Below are 21,355 nucleotides of genomic sequence, written 5' to 3' on the forward strand. Positions count from 1 at the left end.
AAGGTGTCCGTCTACCACATGGGAGGTCCGTGGTTCAAACCCTGGGCCTCCTTGACCCGTGTGGAGCTGGCCCATGCGCAGTGCTGATGCGTGCAAGGAGTACCGTGCCACACAGGGGTGTCCCCCATGTAGGGGAGCCCCACGCACAAGGAGTGAGCACCATAAGGAGAGCCTCCCAGCGCAAAAAAAGTGCAACCTGCCAGGAGTGGCACCGCACACACAGAGAGCTGACACAGCAAGATGACGCAACAAAAAGAAACACAGATTCCCGGTGCCACTGACAACAGCAGAAGCAGACAAAAAGAAGAACATGCAGCAAATGGACACAGAGAGCAGACAACCGGGCGGGGGGCAGGGGGAAGGGGAGAGAAATTTAAAAAAAAAGAATGGCTACCCCAAGGTTTGGGTCAGATCCTTAAGGATTTTTTTTTTGTCTTTATTTTTTTAATGTTCCATTCAAAATGAAGGATCTTGAACACCACTTTAAGAAGCTAAGACTTGAGCCTGGAGGCCAATGGTTCTGAGTAAGATCCTAGAACCAGCCACAGAAGCATCATCACCTGGGAATTTATTAGAAATGCAAAATCTCAGGACCTCCCTAGACCCACTGAATCAGAAGCACTTTAACAAACCTCCAGGTGATTTTTATCAGCTTTATTGAGGTATAATTTGTAGACCATGAAATTCACTCTTTTCAAGTACACAATTTCCGTGATTTTTCTTCATAGAGTTGTGCAACCATCATCACAATCCAATTTTAGTGCATTTCCATTACCCTAGAAAGATCCCTGGGGCCCACTGCAGTTGTCTCTCATTCCCACAAACCGGCCCCAGGGAACTACTAATCTGCCTTCTGTCTCTATATAGGTTTGCCTTTCCCCAGGAGATTCTGTTTGAAAACCACTGCCTACAGGCAACCAGTGAAGGTCGTTAAGCAGGGGGTGGCAGCTTTGATTTTCAGGATGCTAACTCTGGGGCAGTGTGGTTAGAGAGAAGTAAGAAAACTGTTATAAGAAGCTGTTACAATAATTTAGAGCAGACTCTCAACCTGGGGTGACTGTGCCTCCCAGGGGACATTGGGCAATGTCTGAAGACACATTTGGTTGTCATGACTGGGGTGCCGTTACTAGCATGTAGGTGGGCTTCTGAATATCCTACAAAGCCCAGGTCAGCCCCCAGCACAAAGGACTGGCCAGCTCTCAATGTCAATAGTGTGGAGGTTTGAGAAAGCTGACCTAGAAGACAAAGAACAACCCAAGGGGTCAGATTTTGGAGATAGAGTACCGGGGAGTGAACCTGGGACTTCATACAAGGGAAGCAGGTGTTTAACCACTGAGCTATACTCTGGACATACTTCTGAGGTAACCTGATAGGATTTCACAGCTGATAAGAGCTAGATGTGAGGGAAAAAAAAGATGTAACCTTTGAATTTAGAACACTAGGTGGATGGGTGTGACAGAAGTAGGGAATTGAAATGGTGGTGTAATGGGGGAAAAGAGCATGAAACCAGTTTGGGGCAGGGTAACTTTAACAGCCTGTGGGACACCTAAATGGAGACGTTTGGAGTTAAAAAGCAAGGTTGGATTGGAGATGTGGATTGGGAAGTGTTTATATACAAATGATAAAGATAAGAATGGGGGAAGCGGATTTGGCCCAATGGATAGAGCGTCTGCCTACCACATGGGAGGTCCAAGGTTCAAACCCAGGGCCTCCTGACCCATGATGAGCTGGCCCACGAGCAGTGCTGATGCGCACAAGGAGTGCTGTGCCATGCAGGGGTGTCCCCCGCATAAGGGAGCCTCACACGCAAGGAGTGCACCCTGTAATGAGAGCCACCCAGTGTGAAAAAAGTGCAGCCTGCCCAGGAGTGGTGCTACACACACAGAGCTGACACAGCAAGATGACGCAACAAAACAAGACACAGATTTTGGGTACTGCTGACAAGAATACAAGCAAGCACAGAAAAACACACAGCGAATGGACACAGAGATCAGACAACTGGGGGGGACAAGGGAAGGGGAGAGAAATAAATAAAAAGTAAATCTTAAAAAAAGATAAGAGTGGGGGAAGCGGATGTGGCTCAAGTAATTGCGCTCCAGTCTACCATATGGGAGGTCCAGGGTTCAATTCCCAGGGTTTTCTGGTGAAGGCAAGTTGGCCCACATGGCAAACTCGCCCACATGGCAAACTGGCCCATGCGGCAAACTGGCCCAAGTGGAGAGCTGGCTCAGCAAGATGACACAACAAAAAGAGACACAGAGGAGAGACAATAAGAGACACAGCAGACCAAGGAGCTGAGGTGGTACGGGATCGTTCCCAATGCTGTCCAAAGCAAAGACAAGCAGACACAGAAGAACACACAGCGAATGGATGCAGAGAGAGCAAGGACAAAACAATGGGGGGTGGTAAATAAATAAATCTTAAAAAACAAAAAGATGGGAAGTGGATGTGGCTCGTTTGATACCCAGGGCCTCCTGGTGAAGGCAAGCTGGTCTGCACAGTGAGCTGACCCACACAGGGAACTACCCCATGAGTGCTGTCCCGTGCAGGAGTGCTGGCCAACATGGAGAGCTGACACAGCAAAATGATGCAACAAAAAGAGACACAGGGGAGAGACAATAAGAAAACCAGGAAGCAGGGGAGGAGCACTGGTGTGGGGTGTCATAGATGGGGGATGCATGGGTGGGAGGGAGTTCTCCAGGGAATGCATATAGGGTCTATAGATATATTCAGATGTTCGTTGGTATTGTCATAGTAGACAGAGTTACACATGATACTGAGGGAGTGCTGAGTTCCCATCCTGGGGAGCTCTGTCACATTCCCCAGTGAAACAGCAACAATCTCCCAACTGCAAGGACAAAGACCAGTGAAGAAGGATGGTCCAATGGTGGGTCCTTGATACTGATGACTATGCTTATGAGCCTGTGTGCTTGAAATTTCAACTAGGCCTAGAGCTGTGAGTGCTTAAGAGTTACCTCCTGAGAGTCTCCATGTTGCTCAAATGTGACTACTCTCTAAGCCAAACTCAGCATGTAAATGCATTACATTCTCCCCAGCATGGGACATGACTCCCAAGGATGAACCTCCCTGGCACCGAGGGATTACTATCATCACCAGCTGGTGATGCAACTAGAAAAAGACCTTGAATAAAAGGGGGAAATGGTAAAGACAAATGAGGTTATATGGTTAAGAGACTTCAAAATGAGTCAGGAGGTCATCAGAGGGGTTGTGCTTATGCATGTCTCAGCAAGAGATAGCCTGCAGAGACAGCCAAGGTAGATGTAATCCCAGGTATTGGTGCTCCTGAGGGCTAAGAGACACACAGGTTCCATAGTCATGACACATGGCTCTGAATTCATTGCTTTGCCAGTGAGCCCTACCTTGGAATTTATGCTCCTGATCGTGATAGAGTTGGACTCAGATGGGACCTCTCTATACATGCCTCTTCTGTCACTTTTACTGAACCTGTGATTGGCACTGGGGATTGTGCTTACTCAGGAGACTTGAATCTCTGGATTTTTCATATGCCAGCTGGGCCCTGAGCCTCAGCAGCGTTGCAACACCTACTCTCCAGTTCCCTGGACCTACCCAAATCAGCTGATGGGGAGGTGAGAGTGGCCAACCACCACACCAGGGAACTGAGAGTGTCTACAACTGCAAGCAGGAGAATCGCATCCATCAGCTATGTGGGATCTAAGCCCCTTCTCGATTTAGAGGTGGAGTGCACATCACCATTCCAGGGTCCACAGGATGGAGGAATATAATATGGATTGGAGTGGACTTGCTAGTATTCTACTATAGAACTGTTGTGACTCTAGCAATGGAAGAAAATGTATCACTGATGTGGAGATCGTGGCCACGGGAGTTGCTGAGGGCCAGGAGAGAGAGGAAGAGGTGTGATATGGGGCATTTTCGGGACATGGAGTTGTCCTGAATGATACTGCAGGGACAGATACAGGACTTTGTATATCCTGCCATAACCTACTGGATGGACAGGGGGAGAGTGTGAACTAATAAACTATGGTCCGTGCAGTATGGCAGGGCTCCAGGGTATATTCACCAAATGCAATGAATGTGCCACACTGATGAAAGGGGATATTGATGCGGGAGGACTGAGGGTGGGGTGGGGAGTGGGGTATATGGGAACCTCTTATGTTTTTAATGTAATGTTTTATGTCATCTATTTATCTTTTTTTATTTCTTTTTATTGTCTTCTTTTTAAAGATATCTTTTTTATTTTTAATTTATTTTTATTGTCTTCTTTTAAAAGATAAATAGATCACATAAAACATTACATTAAAAAAGATAAAAGGTTCCCAGAGAGCTAAGGTGGCATAAGAGAATGATCACCTCTCTCCCACTCTGAAGGTCCCAGGATCAGTTTCCAGAGCCGCCTAATGAGAATACAAGCAAACACAGAAGAACACACAGCGAGTGGACAGAGAGAGCAGACAATGGGGGGGGGGGGGGGGGGGAGAGTAAACAGATAAATAAATCTTTAAAAAAAAAAAAAGTGTATGAGAACATACAAAGGAAGAAAAGAAAATAAGAAAACATGTAAATATCATAAGTGACAAGATGAAGGAAAAGCCAGAAATGGAGACTAAGAAGGACTGGTCTAAAAAAAGAGGAAAAACAGCTCAATGAGTATCCTTAAGACACCAAAAAGTATGTTTCAAGAAGGCGAGTCTGCTCAATAGTCAAATGCTGTAGAGGGCAGGCAAACAATATACAAACTTTGATGAAAATCATTTTTAAAAAATAGGCAAAATTATAGAGACAGTAAAAAGATCAGGGGTTGCCAAAGGTTCAGGGGAGAGAGGGATGGAAGATTGAATTGGTGGAGCACAGGGCCTATTTTTAGGGCAGTAAAACTATTCTGTATGAAACTGAATGGTGGATATATAACATTACATGCTGTTAAAAGCCATAGAACTGTACAACACAAAGTGAACCCTTATAGAAACTATGTACTTTCATTACTAATACTGTATCCATATTAGGTTATTAATTGTTAGCAATGGTACCACACAATGCAAGATGTTAATAATAGGGGAACTATGTGAGTGGGAGGAGGGATACACGGAAACACTCTTTCTGTGCAATTTTTCTGTAAACCTAAAACTGCTCTAAAAATAAAGTTTATTATTAAAAAATACTAAAGAACACATCCTGGTTCTAGTATCAAGAATCTCAAATCTTTGGATTTAAATCCCTAAGGACCTTCAAATTTAACTAGATTTGCAAATAACAATAGCAAAGGGGAAAAAAAAGCTGTTACTCTTGGTCATTAGGTCTTTAATCTCTTCAGCAATAACTTCATTTGCTGCTGTTAACAGCTCATATTTTCCGTCTTTACTCCCTGAGGGATTAAATTCAGAAGCAGGGTTGCCAGGGTCTCCAAAGAAGTCTCCCAGTTGGCCATTCTTTCCAGGATACAAGAATCGACTAAAATAAGAGGAGGGGAAGGGGGAGAACCTAGTTACATCAGGAATCACTGTCCTAACTCAATATCAAAATGAAATTCAGTAGAGAAAACAAACAAAAATCATACCAATTCTGGACTCACAAGATTTAATAATGAATTGTATTTTTAAAAAGTATACAAAATAGGCAAATTGGCAAGCATGAGTTTACTACCACAGAACGTTTTAATGGTTCCAGTGTTTAAAGAAAAAATGGGAGAAAATAAATATACTCCTAGTGCTTTTTGGAATTATGTGGGGGGCACTTTTGATTTTTATATATAAACAAAACTTTGCCTGTTATACCTTTTGCTGATATCTTAACCCAAACGCTGTCATCTTTCTCATTCTGTTGTGATAAAATGTATGGTTGGTGATGGGAGTAGGGGCACTTACGAAGTAGTCCACAGGCTCTTTCACCCCTCCAAGGGAAGTAGCCACTAAGAACCAAGCAAATGTGAGACCTTCCCACCAGCCTCATATGAAATACAATCGTAAACAAGTCACTTGTATTGTGATGTGACATTTAATTAAGACACAGAAGAGCTATATCTTACATGGGGGTAGTTCTACAGTCAGTACATGTTATGACAAGAAATATGGTCAAAAATATTCATGAAAACCCTGATCATAAACATGATCACAAATACATATCTGCTACAAACCTCTATATCATCTTGTAGGAAGTCTAGCACAGCCAGTTCGTATACCAATGTTAGAAAAGATCACTGTTTCTTCAGGAGAGCACCAGATGTTATAACTGGCTGGGCTTTAGGAGCCAACAGAGTCACACACAGAGCAGTGATATAGTCCCACATGAGTTAGGCAGGGGCCAAGGCTGGCTGAAGAAAATCAGAACCACCCCTCCCTCCAGGGCAGATACATAATGAATGGAGAGGGGATTTGATGGTGCTCTCTTCTTTTTTGCCTACTGAATATAGTGGAATCTGCATAAGTTGAATATGTATATGATGCACCTCCATTATATATCAAATAATGTGGCTTTCAATATTCATACCTGATAAAAATGTACAGGAACCGACTCTGAAAGCTATGGCAATTGTTCACTGGTACAGAAATTTCTTACTTTGCAACACAGAGTATGAACAGTACATGCCTACTGGCACCAAAATCTCATAAATATTAGGTGTTAAATAGGAAAGGTCATACCTTTCTTGAATGTGACTTGCTATCACAGCAAGTTTGTTGGAGCGATTCATGAATAAATGGGAATTTCCCAATACCATCACAGCATCTATGCATTTTGATAGAGTAAACTGTTGAAAAACAAGACATAAAAAAGATAAATTAGCTATCCAAATAACTATGACAGGCCTTCAAATGATTAGGAATTCATTTAAATCATAGAACATTATTCACTGCTAAAAATTTGTTCAGGAGCTCACCTCCTCCAAAGTCATAAGAAAAACACTTGAAAACTATCATTTTCTATTTTTACTTAAATGAGGTCATTTCTATACCAGCACAATATTCCAAATATTTTCTGTATAACATTTAGAGAATAGCATGTTATGTCTTCTGTGATGAAATTACTAGCAAACTACATACAGATTTAATACTCAACAAATACTAATTAGATGGGTGATTTGTAAAAATGTTTCATTCATTTATTCACCAACTATGCTGAGCACCTATACTATGTACCAGACACAGAGAACAAACCAAAGATCCCTTCTTTCAGGAGATGACATTCACATACTTACTGATACTACTATGAAACATAAGCAAGTAATCCTGAACTAAGGCAGGTTTTCTTGAAGAAAGAAATACTTTAGGTTGAAAACAAAATTGATAAATTTCATTCAATTATGAAAAAAAATCTATTAAAATTTCTATATGGCAAAAAAAATAGACACTATAAACAATACTGAAAGAGAAATTATACATTTAAACTTGGAAAAACTACATGACAGGCAATGGGTTAATATTTTAATAAAGAGTGTCTATACATCATTAATTTATGAAACACATGAGAGAGAATTGTGGGTAGATGGCAGAGTAGGAAGCTACAGGAATCAATCCCAACACCAAAACAGCTATTAAACTCACGGGTACTGTCTGAATCAACCATTTTGGAACTCAAGACACTAGTGGAACACAATGCAACACCCAGGGAAGAGCTGGAGGAAGAAGCTGGTAAAATGGGGTAAATAACGTCAATTTTACCCTCCATGAGGTGGGTACTACCCCTCACATCCTTAGCCACCCTTAGGCGTGTAGCAGGCAGCAATGGGGACCACAGTTCAGGCTCCTGGTGCAGCTTGCTGCTGCCAGAGTGGACTATAAGGACCTAGTCCCCCAAAACCCAGGGGTGTGTAGTATCATTGCTACTTACTTCTTTTAATCAGCAACTTCAGATAACTAAGGGGGCCCCCATCTTTGAAAACAGCGATTGTCCCGAAAAAGGGATAGAAGAATGTTACAGATGAAATATCAATTTCTCTCTCCCTCTCTATTTATTTATTTTTGGTTATCATCTATTTCCATTTCCTACTTGAGAGCAAAAATAGTTTGGAAAAGTCACAAATTAATGACTCCAGCACTCAAAACAAAACAGAACAACAAAAATAAATCCCTAGCAATCCCAGAGGAGTGGGAGAACTAGATTTCCAGGGTTACAACAACATAATACTCAGACTGTCCAGTTATCAACAAAACCTTACAAAATACACAAAGAAGCAAGAAATTATGGTCCATTCACAGGAAAAAAATAATTTGCCAGAAACCATCCTTAAGGAAGCACAAACATTGGAACTATTAATTAGTCAAAGATATTAAGTCAACCATCTTAAATATGTTTAATTAGCTAAGGGATCCATATACAAAGCACTAAAGGAAATTAGGAAAACATTGTCTGACCAAAATAGATGAAAGTTATAAAAAGGAACCAAACAGAAATTTTGGAACTATAAAGTACAGTAACTGAAATAAAAAACTCCTTAGATGGATTCAGCAACAGAAATCTGAACAGGCAGAAGACACAATCAGCAAAATTGAAGACAAGATAATTGAGATTATCCAGTATGAGGAGCAGAAGGGAAAAATAATGAAGAAAAATGAACTGAGCCTGAGGGAGCTGTGAGACACCATCAAGTATGTCATACATATCTTTGGAGTCCCAGAAGGACAAGAGAGAGAAGAGGACAGAAAAAATATTTGAAGAAAAATGGCCAAAAACTTCCCAAAGCTAATGAAAGACATGAATATACACATCCAGGAATCTCAACAAACTCCAAGCAGGATAGACTCTAAGATATCTACACCAAGACACATTGTAGAAAAAATGTTGAAGTCCAAAGACAGGATTTTGAAAGCAGCAAGAAAGAAGCAACTTGTCACATACAAAGGATTCCCAATTAGATTAACAGTGAGTTTCTCGTCAGACACCATGGAGGCCAGAAAACAGTGGGATGACATATTTAGAGTACTTAAAAAAAGTTGTCAACAAGAATTCTGTATCTGGAAAATTATCTTTCAATAATGAAAGAGCTAGGGAAGCAGATATGGCTCAAACAATTGGGCTCCCATATGGGAGGTCCCGGGTTTGGTTCCCGGGGCCTCCTGGTAAAGGCAAGCTGACCCATGCAGCAAGCTGGCCCACACAGAGAGCTGGCCTGGGCAGCGAGCTGATGCAACAAGATGACGTAACAAAATAAATAAATAAGTAAGAGAGACACAGAGGAAAGACAGTAAGAGACATAACAAACTAGGGAGCTGAGGTAGCTCAAGTGATTGAGTGCCTCTCTCTCACATCAGAAGGTCACAAGATCAGTTCCCAGCACCTCCTAAAGAGAAGATGAAAAGACAAGCAGACACAGAAAGAACGTACAGCTAATGGACACAGAGAGCAGACAGTGAACACAAGCAGCAAGGTGGGGGGGAATAAATTTTAAAAATTAATCTTAAAAAAAAATGGAGAGGAAGCAGATGTGGCTCAAGTGACCAGGCTCCCGCCTACATGAGAGGTCCATGGCTCTCAGTTCCCAGTGCCTCCTTAAGAAGTCAGCAAGCTGGCACAATGGACAGGCATGGCAAGCAGACACAACAAGATGACATAACTAAAGACACAAGAGGAAAACCACAATGAGAGACACAACAAAGCAGGAAGCAGAGGTTCCCAGTGCCTCCTGAAGAAGATGAGCAAAACAGAGTGCTAACGCAACAGGCAGGCACAGCAAGATGAGCAACAAGAGACACAAGAAGAAAAAACATAATGAGAGACAAAACGAAAGCAGGGAACAGAGGTGGTTTAAGTGATTAGGCGTCTTCTACATTGGAGGTCCCAGGTTCAGTTCCCAGTGCCTCCTGAAGAAAGAAACAAAGAAGATGAACAGACATAGCAAGTGTAAACAAGGAGGTGGGAGAAATAAATAAAATAAAATAGAAAAAAATGAAAGAGAAATTAACACATAAACAAAAGCTGAAAGAGTTCATTAACAGAAGACCTGCCCTACAAAAAGTGCTAAAGGGAGTACTTCAGACTGAAATACAGGACACTAGAGAGTAACACAAAGCACTAAGAAGAAATAACACTGGTAAAGGTAACTACATATGTAAAATATAAAATCCTGGATTACTGTACTTTTGGTTTGTAACTGTTCCCCCCCAATATGATTTCACAGGCAAATGTGTAAAATAACTTTTTAAAAAGATTTATTATTTATTTATTTCTCCCCACCCTCTCATTGTTTTGCACTTGCTGTGTCTGTTTGTTGTGTGCTCATCTTCCTTTTTTAGGAGGCACCAGGAACCAAACCTGGAACCTCCCATGTGGGAGGGAGGCACCTAATAGTTTAAGCCACCTCCACCCCCTGCTTTGGTGTCTCTCATTATGTTTGCGTCCTTGTGTTTCTTGTGTCATCTTGTTGCATCAACTTGCCGCACCAAACTGTAGTGCAAGCCTGTTGCACCAACTTGCTGTCTTGCTCATCTTCTTTAGGAGGCACCTAAGGTAGACGGGAGCTCACATCTACTTCCCTAAAACAACATTTAAAATATATGCTATGGAGTGGATGTGGTTCAAGCAGTTGAGCACCTGCCTTCCATATGGGAGGTCCTGGATTGGGTTCCTGGTGCCTTCTCAAAAAATAAAAATAAACAACAAGCAAAACAAATGAAAAATCCAGCTCAGGGAAGTCAATATGACTCAGTGGTTGAGCACTGGCTCCCCACATACAAGGTCCTGGGTTCAATCCCCGGCCCCTGGTACCTAAAAAATAAATAATTAAAATAAACACACACATATATACTAATAGACACACAACGTATACAAATGTAATCTGAGACAATAACAATATAAGGAGGGAGGGACAAGAGATATATAAAAAGAGAAAGTTTGTATACAACTGCAACTAGGTTGGTACTGGTTGAACTAGGTTGTTATTAGTTTCAGATGTTCATTGTAATAACAACGATAATAACTAAGAAAATAACTAAAAAACATAAAGAAGAGTAAAGAAGAAGGGAATCAAAATGGTACACTACAGAAAAGAAAGTAAATACAAAAAAGGTAATTAAGGAATAAAAACATATAAGACTTAATAAAAACAAATGACTGAATGGCAGAAGCAAATTCTTTCTTCTCAGTTATCACCTTAAATGTCAAGAGCTTAAACTCCCCTATTAAAAGGCAAAGATTGGCAAACTAGATGAAAAGCATGATCCTATCTATATGCTGTCTACAAGAGACTTACTTTAGGTACAAAGACATAGAGAGGTTTAAAGTAAAAATGGGAAAAAGATATTCCACACAAACTGTAGACAAAAGAGAGCTGGAGTAGCTGTAAGCTGAAAATGATTACAAGAGGCAAAGGACATTATATGTTTATAAAATGTTCAATTCAGTAAGAAGATATAACCATTATAAACATATATGCACCTCACAAGAGAGCCCCAAAATACATGAAACAAAAGTTGACAGAACTGAGGGAAAATAGTTCTACAGTAATAGTTGCAGACTTCAATAAACCACTGTCAATAGTTGATAGAACAACTAAACAAAGATCATGAAGGAAATAGAGGACTTGAACAACACTAATACCCAATTAAACCTAATGGACACAGATAGAATGCTCAGCCCAAAAAGAGCAGAATACACATTCTTCTTCTTTTTTTTTTTTTTTAAAGATTTATTTTTATTTATTTAATTCCCCTCCCCTCCCCCGGTTGTCTGTTTTCTGTGTCTTTTTGCTGCGTCTTGTTTCTTTGTCCGCTTCTGTTGTCAGCGGCACGGGAAGTGTGGGCGGCGCCATTCCTCAGCAGGCTGCTCCCTCCTTCGCGCTGGGCGGCTCTCCTTACGGGTGTACTCCTTGCGCGTGGGGCTCCCCTACGCGGGGGACACCTCTGTGTGGCACTGCACTCCTTGCGTGCATCAGCACTGCGCATGGGCCAGCTCCACACGGGTCAAGGAGGCCCGGGGCTTGAACCGCGGACCTCCCATGTGGTAGACGGATGCCCTAACCACTGGGCCAAAGTCCGTTTCCCTACACATTCTTCTTAAGGGCACATGGAACACTGTCCAGTATAGACAATATATTAGGCCACAAATCAAATATTAATAAATTTTAAAATATTGAAATCATACAAAATATTTTCTCAGACCACAATGGAATAAAGCTAGAAATCAATAACAGAAAGAAAACTGGAAAATTACAAATATGTGGAAATTAAACAATACATTATTAAACAGCCAGTGGGTGAAAGAAGAAATCACAAGAGAAATTAGTAAATACCATGAGACAAAACAAAAACACAACATACCAGGACTTATGGAATACAGTGAAGACAGTACTCAGAGGGAAATTTATATTTCTAAATACCTAGACATGTACCTCATTTTATTGTGCTTTACTGCACTTTGCAGATATTGTGTTATTTACAAATTGAAGGCATATGGCAACGCTGAGTCAAGTAAGTCTATTAGTGCTATTTTTCCAATATTATGTGTTCACTTTGTCTCTCACATTTTGGTAATTCCTGCAATATTCCAAACTTTTTCATTATTATTATATCTGTTATGGTGATCTGTCACTTTGAGGTTACTATTGTAATTGTTTTGGGGTACCCATATAAGATGGCAAACTTAATTGATAAATGTTATGTGTTCTGACTTATAACTGGAACTGACTGGCCATTTTCCATCTCTCTCTCTCTCTCCTTGGAACTCCCTACTCCTTGAGACACAACGATATTGAAATTAGGCCAATTAATAACCCTAAAATGGTCTCTCTAAGTGTTTAAGTGAAAAGAAGAGTCGCATATCTCTCACTTTCAATCAAAAGCCAGAAATGATTAAGCTTAGTGAGGAAAGCCGAGACAGACTGAGAGCTAGGCCTCTAGCACCAAACAGCCAAGTTGTGAGTGCAAAGGAAAAGTTCTTGAAGAAAATTAAAAGTGCTACTCCAGTGGGCACACAAATGATAAGAAAGCAATATATACTTTTTATTTTAAAGATTTATTTATTTCTCTCCCCTTCCCCCCCCCCCACCCCGGTTGTCTGTTCTCTGTGTCTATTTGCTGTGTCTTCTTTGTCCACTTCTGTTGTCAGCGGCACGGGAATCTTTTTGTTGCGTCATCTTATGTCAGCTCTCTGTGTGGCCGGCGCCATTCCTGGGCAGGCTGCACTTTCTTTCGCGCTGGGCGGCTCTCCTTACGGGGCGCACACCTTGCACGTGGGGCTCCCCTGCACGGGGACACCCCTGCGTGGCAGGGCACTCCTTGCGCGCATCAGTACTGCTCATGGGCCAGCTCCACACGGGTCAAGGAGGCCCAGGGTTTGAACCACGGATCCCCCATGTGGTAGACGGAGGCCCTAACTACTGGATCAAGTCTGCCGCCCGATACATACTTATATTTGATAGAGTTTTAGTGGTCTGGATAGATCAAACCAGCCACAACATTCCCTTAAGCCAAAGCCTAATCCAGAATAAGGACCTAAGTCTCATCAGTTCTGTGAAGGCTGAGAGAGGTGAGGAAGCTGCAGAAGAAAAGGTGTAAGCTAAGAGAGGTAGGTTCATGAAGGTTTACAGAAAGAAGCCATCACCCTAACATAAAAGTGCAAGGTGGGGAAGCAGCTATGGCTCAACCAGTTGGGTGCCTGCCTATCACACGGGAGGTCCCAGGTTAGGGTCTTCATGTCTCCTAAAAGAAGATGAGTTGATGCCACACCCACTGCAAACGAGCTAGACATTGCCCTCACTGCAGTGAGTGAGATGCTGCCCCTACTGCAATGAGCAGATGCTACAAGCCAGCAGACACTGCAGCCTGTGGGGAACAGATGTGGCTCAGTCTGCTGGGCACTTGCCTCTCATGGGGGAGGTCCTGGGTTCAGTTTCCAGTGCCTCCGGGAGAAGGTGAGCAAACAATGAGCAGACAGATGAGAGAACCATATGGGGAAAGGGAGGTATAAAAAATAAATAAATAAATAAATAAATAAATAAATAAATTTTTTAAGTGCAAGGTGAAGCAGCAAATGCTGATGTAGAAGGGGCAGCAAGTTACCCAGAAGATCTAGATAAGATCACTGATGAAGGTGCCTACACTAAATAACAGATTTTCAACATAGATGAAAAACAGCCTTCTCTTGGAAGAAGATGCCATGTAGGACTTACATACCTGGAGTAGGGAATTCAATACCTGGCTTCAAAGCTACAAAGGAGAGGCTGACTTTCTTGTTAAGGAATAAGGCAGCTGGTGACTTTAAGTTGAAGCCAATGCTCATTTACCATTCAGAAAATCTTAGGGCCCTTAAGAATTATGCTAAATCTACCCTGCCTGGGCTCTATGAAAGAAAGAACAAAGCCTGGACGACAGCACATCTGTTTACATGATTTACTGAATATATGAAGTCTATTACGGAGACCTACTGCTCAGAATAAAAGATTCCTTTCAAAATATCACTGCTCTTTGACAATGTACCTGGTCACTCAAGAGCTCTCTTACGGAGATGTACAAGATAAATGCTGTCTTCATTCCTGCTAACACAACATCCATTCTGCAGCCCACAGATCAAAGAGTCATTTTGACTTTCAAGTCTTAAATTATTTAAGAAAAACACACCATAAGACTAGCTGCCATAGATAGTGATTCTTCTGATGGATCTGGACAAAGTAGATGAAAACCTTCTGAACAGGATTTACCATTCTCGATGCCACTAAGAACATTTGCGATTTATGGGCAGAGGTCAAAATATCAACATTAGGGAAGCAGATGTGGCTCAACTGATAGAGCGTATGCCTACAACATGGGAGGTCCAGGGTTCAAACCCAGGACCTCATGACCCATGTAATGAGCTGGCCCATGCACAGGGCTGATGCGCACAAGGTGTGCCGTGCCATGCAGGGGTGCCCCCCGCATAGGGGAGCCCCATGCGCAAGGAGTGTGCCCTGTAAGAAGAGCCACCCCACGCGAAAAAAAAAAAAAGCAGAGCCTGCCCAGGAGTGGTGCTGTACACACAGAGAGCTGACACAGCAAGATGATGCAACCAAAAAAAAAAAAAAAAAAAAGACACAGATTCCCAGTGCCGCTGACAAAAAAAATGCAAGCGGACACAGAAGAACACAAAGCGAATGGACAGAGAAAGCAGACAACCAGAGGGGGCGGGGGGGGGGGGTGTTGTTGAGAAAGGGGAGCAAAATAAATAAAAAATAAATCTTAAAAAAAAACCACACAACATTAACAGAAGTTTGGAAGAAGTTCATTCAAACCTGTATAGTTAATTTGAGAGATTCAAGACTTTAATGGAGGACATAAGAACAGATGTGGTAGAAATAGCAAGAAAACTAAAATTAAACTTGGAGCCTGAAGATGTGACTGAATTGCTGCAATCTCATGATAAAACTTGAATGGATAAGCAAAGAAAGTCTTTTTTTGAGATGTAATCTACTCCTGGTGAAGATGCTGTGAACACTGTTGAAATGACAACAATGGAGAGGAGAGAGAAAAAATAACTGAACAAATATGGACCAAAAAGTTCCCAAATTTGATTTTTGAAGAGATCTCAGGGAACATCACCTACCAGGTACCAAGTGACCAAAGCCTTGCATGGACCACCTGTGAGACTCCTGGTACATAGGTTTCTCCTTTTCCCCATAAGATGACTCAGAAATTTTCGGGAGACTCTTTGCATGAAAGAGCATTGAGCATGACCTTGGGAGGCCAGGCACAGGGTGTGTGTATGTAGTGGGAACCTCTGACATCATCTTCAATAAATGTTACACACATCAGAGATACAGAAACTCTCTCTGTGTTTAACAACAGTGACAACAACATGGAGAACAATAATAATAATGCATAATAACCACGATGATGACAATCCTAGTAAGACTTCTTACAGAGATGGAAGAACAGACTCAGAGCTACTCTAATAAATGACCATATACAAAAAAAAAAAAAAAGACCTCAGGGGAAGTGGATGTGGCTCAAGCTACTGGGCGTCCATCTACCATATGGGAGGACCCGTGTTCAATCCCCAGGGCCTCCTAGTAAAGGTATGCCAGAGTGGTGAGCCAGGCCCACGCAGCAGGTGATGCAGCAAGATGATGATGCAACAAAAGAAAGATGCAGGGAGAGTCAAGGCAAGATACAACAGAAACCAGGAACTGAGGTGGTGCAAGCAACAGGGAACCTCTCTCCCACATCAGAGGTCCCTGGGATTGAATCCCAGTAAAGCCTAGAGGAGAAAACATGAAGAGAAGACAAAAAAGAAACAGACACAGAAAGATCACACAGAGAATGGACATAGACAGCAAAAACAGTAGGGTAGAGGGAAGAAGGAAAAAAAAAGATCTCATAGGGGAGCGATGTGGCTCAAGTGGTTGAGCACTTACTTCCCACATGGGAGGTCCTGAGTTTAGTTCCTGATGCCTCCTAAAAAAACAAAAGACAACAAGCAAACAAACAAAAAAACCAACGCAGGGGAGCCAATGTGGCTCAGTGGTTGCGCACTGGCTTCCCACATACAAGGATCTGGGTTCAGTACCCAGCCCTAACACATTGAAAAAAAAAAAAAAAAAAAGATCTCAGAGAACTGATATAGCTCAGTGGTTGAGCGATGGCTTCCCATATATGAGGTCCCAGGTTCAATCCCTGGCCCTGGTACCTTGAAACAAATAAACAAAAACTCATCTTCAGATCCAAGAAATACAATGATCCCCAAATAGGAGAAATGCAAAGAGATTCATACTGAGGCACATCATGAGAGCCAGGTTAAAGAGAAAATCTTGAAAGCAGCATAGGAAAAAAAAAAAAGACTCATTCAGGGAAACTATTAACTACAGACTTATAAGAAACAATGGAGGGGGAGTGGGTGAAATTCAGTGGTTAGGTGCCTACTTCTCATGTACAAGGTCCCGGGTTCAATCCCCAATACCACCTCAAACAAAAACAAAAACAAGACAAAACAAACAAACAAAAATAGAAGACAGTTGAATAACATTAGAAATGTTGAGGGAAACGGACTTGGGCTAGTGGTCAGGGCGTCCGTCTACCACATGGGAGGTCCGCGGTTCAAACTCCGGGCCTCCTTGACCCGTGTGGAGCTGGCCCACGTGCAGTGCTGATGCGCGCAAGGTGTGCCGTGCCACGCAGGGGTGTCCCCCGCGTAGGGGAGCCCCACGCACAAGGAGTGCACCCGTAAGGAGAGCCGCCCAGCGTGAAAGAAAGTGCAGCCTGCCCAGGAATGGCGCTGCCCACACTTCCCGCGCCGCTGACAACAACAGAAGTGGACAAAGAAACAAGACGCAGCAAATAGACACAGAGAACAGACAACCGGGGGAGAGGGGAGAATTAAATAAATAAATAAATCTTAAAAAAAAAAAAAAAAGAAATGTTGAAAAAAGTGTCAATGAAGAATTCTATATCCTTCAAATATTGGACCTGCCTAACAAGAAATATTGAAGGAAATTCTCAGGCTTAAACCATTCTTAGCTCATGGGTCATACAAAAACAGCCAGTGTGGGAAGCAGCTGTGGCTCAACTGGGCTCCCATCTACCATATGGGAGGCCCTGGGTTCATGTCACAGGACCTCCTTGTGAAGGCAAGCTGGTCCACACCCGCAGAGAGCTGACATCCCGCACCTGCGGAGAGTTGATGGCCCTCACCCGCAGAGGGCTAATGTAGCAAGATGAAGCAACAAAGGGAGACAAGCAGACACAGAAGAACATGCAGTAAATGGACACAGAGAGCAGACAGTAAGCAAGCAGCAAGGGGGGGATAAATAAATAAAATAAATCTTAAAAAAACAAAACAAAACAGGAAATGGGCTAGATTTGCCCTGTGGGCTACAGTTTGTCCATCCCTGTGCTAGGCCATAAACAAGTATTAATAAATTTGAAAGGACTGAAATCATTCAAAGTATGTTCTCTGACCACAAAATAATTAAATTAGAAATCAATGCCAGAGAGAAATCTGGGAAATCCTACAATATCTAAAAATTAAGCCACAGACTTCAAAGTAAATCACAAATCAAAAAAGAAATCACAATAAAAATTAGAAAATATTCTGAACTGAATAAAAATGAAAACAACAAATAAAAATGTATGGCATGGGGAAGTGGATGTGGCTCAATCGACTGCGCTCCCATCTACCATATGGTAGGCCCCAGGTTCATGTCCCGGGGCATCCTTGTGAGGGCAAGCTGGCCCACACCTGTGGAGAGCTGATGGCCCATGCCCGCGGGGAGCTGGCGCAGGAAGATGACTCAAGAAAGGGAGACAAGCAGACACAGAAGAACGCACAGCGAATGGACACAGAGAGCAGACGGTAAGCAAGCGGCAGGAGGGAGATAAAAAAAAAAATGCATGGGATGCAGACAAATATATGCTTAGAGGGAAATCTATAACTTTAAATACCCATATTTAAAAGAAGAAAGGTCTCAAATCAACCATCTGAACTTATAACACAGAATGGCTAAATTTAAACAGACTGACCATACCCAGTGTTGGATAGGATGTGAAGGATCAGGAGCTCTCATATATTTTGCTGGTGAGAATGTAAATTGGTACTACCATGTTGGAAAACATTTTGACAGTTTCTAAAAAAGTTAAAATTAACCTATATAACCCAGCCATTCCACTCCTAGGTATGTATCCAAGAGAAATGCAAGCATAAGTCCATACAAAGACTTGTACATGAATGCTATAGTACCTTTAATGAAATAGTCAAAAACAAGAAACAACCTAAATGTCTATCAGTAAGATAATGGATTAAAAAAACTGTGGTACAGCCACACAATAAAATACTATGCAGCAACAGAAAGGAATGAACTCATACACACATGGATAAATCTCAGAATAATTATATTTCATGAAAGAAATCAGACAAAAAACAGTACATAATGTTTGATTCCATTTATATAAAACATTCAAAAAAGCAAAATAATCTAGAGCAGGAATTCTTAACAAGAAGTCTGTAAGCTTAAATTAAAATTCAAGAAAACATTATTTGGAAAGTAGATGTGGCTCAAGAGATTGTGCTCCGATCTACCATATGGGAGGTCCAGGATTTGATTCCTGGGGCCTCCTGGTGAAGGCAAGCTGGCCCACGTGGTAAGCTGGCCCAAGCGGCGAGCTGGCCCACATGAAGTGCTGGCCCATGTGGCACCCTGGCCCAAGTGGAGTGCTGGCTGTGCAGGAGTGCTGGCGAGTGGGGCAAGATGGCCCGAGCAGAGAGCTGGCGCAGCAAGATGACTCAACAGAAAGAGACACAGAGAAGAGACAATATGAGATGCAGCAGACCAGGGAGCTGAGGTGGCACAAGAGCTCGAGCACCTCTCTCCCACTCCGGAAGGTCCCAGGATCGGTTCCCAGTACCGTCTAAAAAGAAGACAAGCAGACGCAGAAAAATGCACAGCAAATGGACATAGAGAACAGACAAGGTGGGGGTGGGAGTAAATAAATAAAAATCTTAAAAAAAAAAAAATTCTTGTGGGGATATGTTGGTGTGGATGTGATTTATTTACTAAATAATACATAGTATAGTGTGGACTTCATAAGGGGTCTGTGCTTTTCACTTGACTGGCAAAGGGGTCCATGGAACAAAAATGGTTAAGAATCCCTAATCTAGAGTGACAAAGAGCAGATTAGTAGTTGCTTGGGTGTGAACACAGGCAGAAAGGAGTGGGAGGGATAGATTATGAAAGGACATGAAGAAACTTTTGGGGGTGATATTCATTATTTTGATTGTGGTGATAATTTCATGAATGTATACACATGTGAAAATGTAACAAATTGAACCTTTTAAGTATAACTGTGCATCAATTATATTACAATAAAGCTCTTTAAATTTTTAAAATATGAACAGAGAACCAAGGTTCAGCATATGACTGAAAACAGCCTCTACCATAACAGAGTCAAGAAAAGGAAAAAAAAGAAAAGAAGAGAAGAAAAGGGAGAAAAAAGACATTGTGACAGTTAAGCTCATGTATCAAATGGACCAGGTAATGGTGCCCAGTTGTTCGGTCAAGCACGGGTCTACTTGTACTGTGAGGACATTTCATGGACTTAACTCATCAGTGAGTTGATTGCACCTATAATTGATTACATCAACAGTCAACTGAGGAGATGGCCTTCAGCAATGAGAAATGCCTGTCATTCAATCAGCTGAAGGTCTTAAAAGGAGAAGTGATTTCAGCAGTCAGAAAAGAGAATTGCCATCTCTTCTTCAGACAGATAGCTTCTCCTAGGAAACTCATCGAGAACCTTCGCTGGAGTTCCGGCTTGCAGCCTGCCGCCTTACAGAATGTGGACACGTGCATTCCCATGGTCATGTGGAACAATACTATAAAATCTCATAATATTTACAGATAACTCCTGTCGGTTCTGTTTCCCTAGAGAACCCTGACTAATACAGCTTAGTACCAGGAGTGGTTCTTGAGAAACAGAATCTTTAAAATGGGATTTTCAAATTGGTTCTGGGGTTTTTGCAATTGGCTCTCTACTCTGATTAGATTCAAAGGCACTAATGACTCTTTCTGATAATCAAGAGGCCACTGATAATTAATGGTGTGACTTAGCAAAAGAGATACACAAAATATCACCACTGGATAAGCTGTTTTCACGCTTATAAGAGATAAGGATCTGGGAGAGAATGTTTTTGACACCTTAACAGAGTTTTGTGTAGTTAAAAAGTACAGTGGTGTTGACTGGTTGTTCCCAAACATGCTGGATACAGTTATAAAAGAAGTGGATGAGCTGAAGGCTTCAAATTAGCAATGAAAGTGCTGCAGGAATGATGTGAAAGTTTCCATGTGTGTCCTGAAAGTCTTGTTTTGTATAGCCACAGACTTGAGATCTCTGAAAAACAGACCCACTGTATAAGTAGGAAAGTTACAACAGAACTAAAATTTCAACACTGTAGGATGTCTGCTGTTAAAGTAAGGGCATTGATTGGAAGGGAATGGAATTCTGAAAATCGGGATGGAGACATAGGTTTGATAATGATGGCAGTGGGGACACTGAACACCTAAATTCTGCTGAGTCTTTGCCAGATAAATCTGCAATGGTCTGGCCTGAGGACACACCTCCGTTACCTCCAGACTGCCCTGAGGAAACAGTCACCCGAACTCCAGTCTGCCCCAAGATGTCTGCCATCGAACCTTCACCTGAAGACATTAATCCTGTCTCAACACATGAAACTGCAACAGAATGCCCTGTGGTACTGGCTTGCAAGATACTTGTAATCCTTTCATTACCCACCTCCACTACCTCTCTTTTCTTTCAGACTATAACTAGACTAAAGTCACAAGCCCCCAAAGATGAGGTACAAAGTGTGACCCATGAGGAAATATGTTATACTCCAAAAGAACTGCATCTGTTTTCCAATTTATATAGATAGAAATCAGAGGAATATGTGTGGGAATGGATATTAAGGG

At 41.9% G+C, this 21,355-nt stretch overlaps 1 protein-coding gene across 3 annotated transcripts in view; it reads right to left on the minus strand.

Moving 5' to 3' along the window:
• GTF2H3 (general transcription factor IIH subunit 3) overlaps positions 1-21,355 on the minus strand; it is a 47,393-nt gene that overhangs the window by 12,419 nt on the left and 13,619 nt on the right. For all 3 annotated transcript variants that reach the window (XM_004459264.5, XM_058281263.2, XM_023589001.2), the window contains exons 3-4: positions 6,636-6,742; positions 5,282-5,448 (exon numbers count right to left, since the gene is read on the minus strand). In XM_004459264.5, coding sequence (XP_004459321.2) covers positions 5,282-5,448; positions 6,636-6,742 — 274 coding nt within the window. The remainder of the gene's footprint in view (positions 1-5,281; positions 5,449-6,635; positions 6,743-21,355) is intronic.

This window comes from Dasypus novemcinctus, chromosome 19, assembly GCF_030445035.2.
Source record: "Dasypus novemcinctus isolate mDasNov1 chromosome 19, mDasNov1.1.hap2, whole genome shotgun sequence".
NCBI lineage: Eukaryota > Metazoa > Chordata > Mammalia > Cingulata > Dasypodidae > Dasypus > Dasypus novemcinctus.